This window comes from Delphinapterus leucas, chromosome 7 (assembly GCF_059928025.1).
Source record: "Delphinapterus leucas isolate spDelLeu-1000000601 "Yukka" chromosome 7, BTC_Dleu_Yukka2, whole genome shotgun sequence".
NCBI lineage: Eukaryota > Metazoa > Chordata > Mammalia > Artiodactyla > Monodontidae > Delphinapterus > Delphinapterus leucas.
The window spans coordinates 1,471,560-1,479,868 of record NC_143135.1 but is presented as its reverse complement, the minus strand read 5'-3'; the positions used below and the strand labels follow the sequence as shown (position 1 = coordinate 1,479,868).

At 64.4% G+C, this 8,309-nt stretch overlaps 1 protein-coding gene across 2 annotated transcripts; it reads right to left on the bottom strand.

Annotated features, from left to right (window-relative positions):
* Positions 1–1,245: 1,245 nt before the first annotated feature.
* MRPL23 (mitochondrial ribosomal protein L23) lies at positions 1,246–8,097 on the bottom strand. 2 transcript variants are annotated; one of them, XM_022565376.2, is made up of 5 exons: positions 8,016–8,097; positions 6,213–6,335; positions 5,296–5,378; positions 4,592–4,647; positions 1,246–1,460 (listed from the first exon to the last, which is right to left on the bottom strand). In XM_022565376.2, exons 1-5 carry the CDS (start codon positions 8,030–8,032, stop codon positions 1,296–1,298), a joined length of 444 nt encoding a protein of 147 aa, XP_022421084.1. In that variant the 5' UTR covers positions 8,033–8,097; the 3' UTR covers positions 1,246–1,295. The 2 variants fall into 2 exon arrangements, with proteins under 2 accessions (XP_022421084.1, XP_022421083.1); XM_022565375.2 differs by having other exon boundaries at positions 4,574–4,647; positions 8,016–8,096.
* Positions 8,098–8,309: the final 212 nt, after the last annotated feature.

Below are 8,309 nucleotides of genomic sequence, written 5' to 3'. Positions count from 1 at the left end.
ACCGGCAGATGCCAGGCCCTGGGGGATGCGGAGGGCACAGCGAGGACAGCAGAGGGCCGCCGTGTGGGAAGGGCCTGGGGGCTGCGTCCGGGGGCGTGCGGGCGGCCAGCTCTGGAAGTGCAGCGGATGAAGGATGGGATTCCTCCCCTGGCCTTGAGTCGGGGTCCTCGGGGCCCCATGAATTATTTCTCTCAGGAAAATACCATTGACTCCGTTCTCCAGCCTCCTTCCCGACCTTCCCCATCACTTTAAATCAACGCTGAAGGGTGGAGTTTGCCCGGACCTTCACCCTCCAGCCGGAGGGGAGCTTCAAAGGCCCACGTGACGCCCCCCGTGTCCCTCGGGGTGGAGGGGGCCAGCCAAGCCGGCTCCCCACTGTCCCCCCCCGCGGAGGGAAGAGCCAAGCTCCAGAGCGGGGAGCCGGGAGGCCGCGGAGGAGGGTGGTCCCTGAGCCCTCGTGGCATCTGGCATGTGTCCCACCCCCGGGGCAACGCAGCCCGACTCCCCGAGGCACCCACGGTGCTTTCTCGCTCGCTCCCCAGATCTCCAGGCGCGCGGACACGCAGAGACGGGCCCAGCCAGCCCGGGGCGGCCTCACCGCCCCCCTGCCCGGGGGCGGCCGCGGGGCGCTGGCTCCCGGGGGCGCTCAGGGTTAGGCTTTTAGCTGCAGGGCGTGATTCAGAGAGAAATCAAGCTGTAGGTGCATCTCAGGAACCGGAGATGCAGGGAACCGGGCTCCCAGACCCCCCGGGACCAGCGCCACCTCTACCCCACCCCACGGGTCCCCGGGTGCTGGTCGTCCCTGACGGCGCTCCGCTTCCCACACGCAAGCCTTCGGCTGGCAATCTTTCCAGACGCGGCCTTGCTCTGGACTAGTCCCCTAAACCCCACTCTCTCTGGATCCCCCACCCTCCCTGCTCAAGACCACACTGGACTGGGCCACGCCGGACCCCCAGCCCGGACGGGCTCTCTCCCAGCGGCCACCCCGGCTCCTACCCTCAGCACTCACTCCGATCTCCCCCACAAACCGCCCGAAGCAAAAGCTCTTAGACAGAGCAGCTCAAGGTGACTTCCCGGGTGCTCTGGAAGTGGGTCTCCCCACAGCTGGACAGGGTTCCGGGCCTGCCTGGCTCGCCTTGGGCCCATGGGACCAGGACGAGACACGCGGGCACACCTGAGGCCGGGCCCCTGCTCTCGGGGTAGGGGCACGGCCCAGAGCACAGAGCACAGGGTGGGGGGCCTGGGCCGGTCTCCACAAGCAGCACTTTTATTTGAGCTGAGCTGTCAGCCGCCCGTCACAGGCTGAACCAGCCGGGGACGCCCCCGAGCCGGGGGTCGCAGCTCTGCCTCCGCCGCTGGTCTTCCAGGACCTGGTCCTGCAGGTCCTCAGTCACAGAACTGCCTTCAGGCCTCTTTTTCTCAGGAAACAGATCTGGGAACGTGAAGGTCTGTCCGTGCGCCTGGGGAGAAAAGACACGGGCTCAGCCTGCAGCGCGGGCGGGACAGGCCAGGAGCCCCGTGGGAAGGTCCGTGGCCAGATGGAACCTGCCCGTCCGTCGCCTGCAGGACAGACGCCGGCCGGGCCCCGGCGCTCCGCGGTGCAAACCATTGCTGTGACAAGGCCCCTGATCGAGGCCAGCTCTTCAGGCAGCGTGTCCCCATCCGGGGGAGCCCAGCAGAGCACCCACTCCCGGCAGGAGTCGCCCGGCCATACTGTGGGCAGGGGCAAGGAAACAAGGCACAGATAGCGTCTGCTGCCTCCCTGGAACGTCTTCCACCCAAAATACCTACAGGCCTTTACCCACATTAAAGACTAACCCTCCTCCCGGCTCAGAGCTTGGCAAATAAAGCGCATGTAACGTACAAAGAAACATACATGCGAGCAGTCTATAAATCAAGACCGGCTTTGCAAATTAACTGGTTTTACGTCTTTCACTAGAAGTTCAGAACACGTGAGTGCCGGCCAACTCCCAGCCCGGACCCCCAGCACGTGGCCGGGGTACCAGCCTGGCCCGTCAGTGGGCTGGAGGGAGGAGGTAACCCCAAACAACGTGAGGTGTGGGGCCACCTCCACGCGCTACACATCGCAAAGCAGCTCCGAGGATGGGGGGGCGGGGGGACGACCCGGGCCAACACTCCCAGGGCTGCGCCGTCCACCTCCAGACGGGCAGAGAAGGACCGGATCTGGAAAATTTTAATAAGTAAAATCAGGGAAGTGCGCTCGGTTCTTGGAGACCCTTGTTTTGTAAAGAAATCTGGATTCGGGCAGGCGGCCAAGCGTGATCTGAAACAGCCCACATACTCGGCCCTGAGAACGGGAGGTTCACGTGGCGCAGAGTGCAGCCCCGAGCGATGAAAGGCAGCAACCGTGTGCTCGGTAGCCAGCCTGCAGGAGGATTCGCTTACACACTTCAAAACTTTCTTTCTTCTTCTTTAAAATACCAAAGGGCAATAGTTTACATGCAGGGCTGATTGCCCAGAATGGGGGATTTATGTTTAATATACCGAGGTGATTCTGCTAGTTTTCTGAGGTGGGGGAAACCCAAAATGACATTTTAAGATATAAATACAAAGATGGCAATCCGCAATGGCTTGGGAAAAAACAGGGGCGCCGCCGGGAGAAATTCCTCGTTTCTCACCGAGACAAGCGCCGGGTGTGGGGGCCGACTGCGGCTCCCGGGGGTTCCCTTCCTGGAGAAATTCACCTTGTACTTTCAGAAATAAAACCCTCCATCCTTCCAAAGCTGATCAGCGGAAAAGAACAGGAGGGGAGGAAAGTGTCGCAGTGAAAAGCGAAGACGCCGGCCTGGGATGGTGAGGGGCAGGCGGGGTCGGGGGAGCAGGCTCTCCGGCACCAGCAGGCGTCAGCGTCAGCCTGGGGGCCGAGGCTCCTTGCTGTGGGGTGACCCAGGCTCGCTAGCTCCCCGACTCTGGGCCAAAGAGACGGTTATCAGCTCGTGGGAGGAAACCCGGGACCCCCACTACGGGGGACCAGCTTTGCCGAAGCGGCCAACTCTGAACAAATCCGGAAATTTCACTTGTCTTTCTGATGGACCTCTGTGTGCTCTGCGATCAGCTCGGTGATGAGAAGCCCAGAAACGAGGCCCCAAGGGACACACGGGGAGGACGTCTCCATAGACGGAGGACAGAGAGGGGACCCCTTCAGGGGGCGAGTGTCCAACCCCCCGGCCGGTTTCCAGGCACAGATCTGCCGGAGCCGGGCGGGGTGGAGGTGGGGGGGATCCGTTACAAATTTAATTTTGCAACGGAGGGAAGCGTGCCCGGCGGGGACGCCCTGTGTTCCCACTTGTGCTGCCCTGATTTCACAGGGGAAGAAAGGAGGCCGGGTGGCAGCTGCAGATACCAGATCCCAGGCCGCGCAGCTCAGCTTCCAGAGCGAGGTGGGGCCCGGGAAACGCAAGGGCTCGGATGACTCAAAAGCCACTTGTAACTATAGCTCTCGCTGAAGGGCCTCGTGGCGAATGCCGACATATGGGGTGTCAACCGGCGTGCCGTGACAAAGACAGATGGCCCGATTGAACACAGAGGACACAGGCGTCTTTATGAGGCCAACGGCCACTCTCCCTGCCTGGACTGGCTGACTTTATGCACAGCAAATATTAGGCCAAATAATTACGGGGGCCCCTGTTTAGAGCAACTGTGACCGTTTTTCAGCAAAGCTGCCATACTAACGTGGTCTTTCAACAAACTACCTCCTAAGGCCCGAAATAGGCCCTGGGGCCAGAGGGTGTTTTCATAATAGCGCTACTGCCATCTAGCGGCCCCGGGGCCCGCGGGCTCCCCGCTCCGACCCAGGCTGTTTACGAGGAAACTAAAGAAACTGGAAGACCCCCACCCCCTCCCCCGCCACCCAGGGTTTCAAACGCAGGGCAGTTAACAGACTCTGTGGGCAGGTCCAAGGTCACCTGCCCCAGCAGAGGAATGCTGCCTGCAGCCCACGGGGCCTTGGTGCTGGGTGGCCAAGGCTGTCCATTCTGAGTCAATAGCATATCTGGGAAAGTACGTCTTGGGGCAGCTCAGGCTGGAAAGGAAGAGCCCGGAAAGGGGCTTGGAAAACGCGTCTTCCTCCAGCCAGCTCTGGGTTTCGGTCAGCAAAGGCTCAGACGGGGTGCTGGACCCTCTTTCCGGAGCCCCTCGCTAGGCAGGGGACACAGCGAAGAGAACCTGGGCGAGTGTGCCACACCCCGCAGTCCAGTCCAGAGGAGAGGGGGTCAGCCAGGACCCCAGCACACCCCAAGTGGTCTGGCTTGACACTGAGGCCCCAGCAGGAACCTCCACCCCCATGGCATTAACTACTTCCTTGCTTTGATGCTTGCCAGCCCTGGTTTCTGTCTGAACCCACCCTCAAGCCCAGCGGGCCCACACCCGCCCACTGCACGCCCAGGGCTGGCCCCCAAGAAGTTCCCCGGCACCCATCCCCTCCCACCTCTGAGCTGTGCTTTGAACCCCAGCTCCTCCCGGGGCTCCATGTGGATTAGAACTGAGTGCCAGCCTGGGGCCCCAAGATCATGCCCACCCCCCGCTCCAGGCCACGGTCGGGGTGAGCGCTCACCAGCTGCACATACGCCACCTTGTAATCTGGTTTCTTTATCCTGACGTTCCTGTAATCCCTCCTCCTGTTGGAACCTGTTGGAAGCCGGGGGAAGACAAAAACCTTCACTCCCAGCATGAAGTTTTCAGTCCCACTAATCCAGGAACCCACTTTCTAGAAACAGGCAAACACGCAGGCACCTTCGGGCTACAGACTGCAGGCGGCACGCCCTGGGCCACTAGGCCAGGCTCGCACGGGCAGGCGCCACCACCGCCAACCTCCGCTCGGCGAAAACCCAAATGTGCCTAAAATAACTCAAGAAACGGCTTTCTGCCCTGTCAGCACAGAGGCTCTTGCTGTCTGACCTCCCCTCGACGGAGGGTCGTCATATTTACAACTGGGCAACCGGGGGCTGGGGGGCAGGGGTCAACAGGAAGGAACGAGAAAGGCCCAGGGGAATAAAAACAGTGCTTTGCTGACCGACCCAGGGGCAGGCGGGGGAGTGGGTGGGTGGGTTGAGTGTGGGGCCCTGCTCTGAGCAGCCGGCAGGGCCGGGCCACCCAAGTTCTAGCGCTGAGAGGCCACCTCCCCCCTGAGGTCCCCCCTCAGTTTCCTCATGTGCAAAGGACCACGTGCAAGAGTGGCCGCGAGGGGGGACCAGGCCAGCGACGCGGGCAGCCTGGCCCACAGGAGCTCCGCGGAGGACCCCACACCAGAGGGCAGCCCCCGCCCTGGGCACCCACCGTGCTGCACCCTTGTCCGCACAGCAGTCACGGGCACATTGTAAATGCGCTCGAGATAACTCCTGAGGTCCACTCTGGTCATCCTGGGGCAAAGGAGAAAGAAAGGAAGTCTGAACAGGGCCGAGGTACAAGGTGGCCCACCCGACGGGCTGAGCTGCCGACCACAGGCCCCGGGTGGGAGCGGGCTCGGGGGAGGCCAGGGCTGAGGCCGGGCCCCGCTGACTCCGGAGATGCAGCCCCTGGTCCCCACCCAGCACACTTGCATCCGGACGCAGCAGTGAGGGGGTGACGGGGGACCAGCCCCCAGGACCCAGTTCTCTTCTCCCTCCCACTGGCCACACTCCCTGGGGGCCCAGCTTTCAAGGGGAGGGACGGGACGGTCTGCGAGTGCCCCCTGGCTGCCAGGAGCTGCCCGCAGCACCCTCCCAGCAGGCGCTTCCCAGAAATGACGGTCAAGGGGATGGTGGGCTAGGTCCCATTCCCTCTTCACCCTGCATGGGCCTCACACGGAAGCTCAAGCCAACCCCGGAACCCCTCAGACTTCAGCATGGGACACAGGGAGGCTGTGTCCCTTCGGTAACTGGGGCCTCTGTGAAGGCCCCATTTGAGGACGAAGGCTTTGGAAGCCATGGTGAGCGGGTGCAGGAGTCACAGCCCAGCCTCCTGGAAAGCGCAGCTAGGACCAAGTCAAGAAGAGAAGTCAGGTCTCAGGCCAGGCTTCCCAGGGGGCGGCGGGGAGCACAACACCCCCGGGCCCTGCACACACCAGACCTCGGGCAGTGTGGAGCTGCCTGCATAATTTTCACGGCAGGAAGAGCCTTGCTTGTGAGTGGGGTTCGGCGGCACCTCTAGGGCTGTGGGCCCCTCGGGGCACTCCCCAGCCTGAATTCCTCTGGGGGCGGGGGGGGGGGGCTTACTCCATGGGGATCCGGAACTGCACGGTGTCCTCGGGCTGGGCCATGCCGGGCCGCACCAGCTGGATGAAGAAGTTGGTGCGGAAGACCCGGAGCTGGGGGTTGCCCAGCTGGTACAGAGGGTACCTGCAAGGGGGAGAGGGGTCGTGTCAAACGCTCAGAACACGAGGCTCCCGGGACACCCCAGCAGGGTCCACAGGTCATCACGCCCATGGGGCCGGGGAGCCAAGGGGGCAGTCACCCACAGGCCACCCCCTTTGCTCACCCGGCGTGGGCAGCCAGTCCCCAGTCCCCGGGGCGGTGTGGCCTGTTGACCCCCAAGGTCAGCCTTTGGAAAGGACCGGTGAATGATTCATGAACAGAGGCCAGAGGACATGCCCACCCCACCCCGTAAACAGGCTCAGAGTCATGTGTTTGTTCAAAGTGCCGGTCCCAAAGGCACGCGGCCCCCGCATGGCTGTCACCCTCCAGGAGTGGGCCCCACACAGGGCACGCCCACTAGCTCCCTTCAGCTCAGGTGAGGTGGGATCGGTCAGAACCAGCTTATTCTGCACTGGCCCACCCCCGCGGTGGGGAAAGGGATGGGGCCACCTCCACACCCCCTGTGCTGGGAACACCAGCTCATCCTTGACAAGCGTGAAGATCAAAAGATAAGAGGCTGGGGAGAGATGGTGTGTGCAGATCACCAGCTACAAGCTGACCGCCTGCCTGCCCCACCCCCCCAGAACCCCCAAAGTGAGCAGAGGCATCTAGAAGGTGCAGGAAGCTACCACCTGCGGCTCCCACCCAACTGCCCCTGCCAGCTGGACCCATGCCCCCGGTGGGGTCTGGTGGGCCAGAAGGGCCACACTGCCAACTGGGCCTCGGGGCTGGGGTGAGGAGGGGGCCCAAGGTACACAGGGGCTGCAAGGCGGGTCCAGGGGTCTACTGGGAGCCCAGGGGACGGGTCTTGGTGGACGGTGGGAGCAGGGGCTGAGAATGCCATCTAGGGTCCCTGGTGGCCAATCTGCAGCACAGCACGTGGCCCTGATCTTGGGGAGCACCCAGCACCAGGGAAGGGGGCTCAGTGAAGCCAAATCTCATGCTGCCTCTGGGCCTCACAAATCTGGGGAGCGTGAGGGGGTCAGGAGCCGAGGTCCAGGGTGTGGCACTCTGAGGGGGCAGGGCTCAGGCACCCTGGCACGGGCCGGGGCACCCGCATTAGAACGAGTGCTGGGCTGAGTGCTAGGTAACGTCTCCCGGGGTCTCCTGGCGACCCAGTCCCACGTGGCAGCTGCCCCATTAGAACCCTGTGGCACAGCCTCCTCCGCTGTGCCGGAGAGGCGGGAGGGGCAGGTTCTGGAAGCGCAGGGCTGCTCGTCCCGGACCGAGCCTCGCTCTGCCCTCGTGGGGGTCCAGGCCGGCGGGCGGCCACCCAGGCTCACACCTTCCCCCTGGTGACCAGCGGCAAGCACTGCAAGGGGCGCAGTCTGGGTCCCCTGGGGAGCTGCGGGGGTTGGAGTAGCAGTCGGCCGCGGGGGAACCGAAGCCCGAGGTCGGCGGAGCCCAGACCTGCCAACCTTGTCTCCCACCCACCCGCGCCAAGCGTCAGGCCCGACCCTCAAGGGGCGGCCCGGGCCCCTCCGGCTCCGAAACGACCACCCCCGCCCCAAGCCCGCCCCGCCCCGCCCCGCCCCCACGGGCGCCTCGACGCCGCACGTTCCGCGCGGGTCTCTGAGTCACGTCCCCGCGGCCCGGCCCGGCCCCCGCAGCAAAGTCCCGGGTGCGGCCACGCCCCCGACCCCGCACCCCGGGACCCCCACTCACAGCACATTCCGCGCCATCGCCGGCTTCCGGGGCCGCGGGCGGAAGGAGGGGCGCGCCCGGCCCGGACCCACGCCGCCGCAGCGCCCCCTGGCGCCCAGGAGGACGCGCGCAGCCCACGCACCTGGGGCGCACCTGGCGGCCCCCCTCACCAGCCCCACCGACCCGCTCACCTGAGCCCCACCTGACTCCCGAAGCTCCGCACGCCCAGTACCCACTCCCCACCCCTCACGCCCCGCTCATGCCCGGCAGCACACCCCAGTCCCACATGTCCCCCCTGCACCCTGGGCCCGGCAC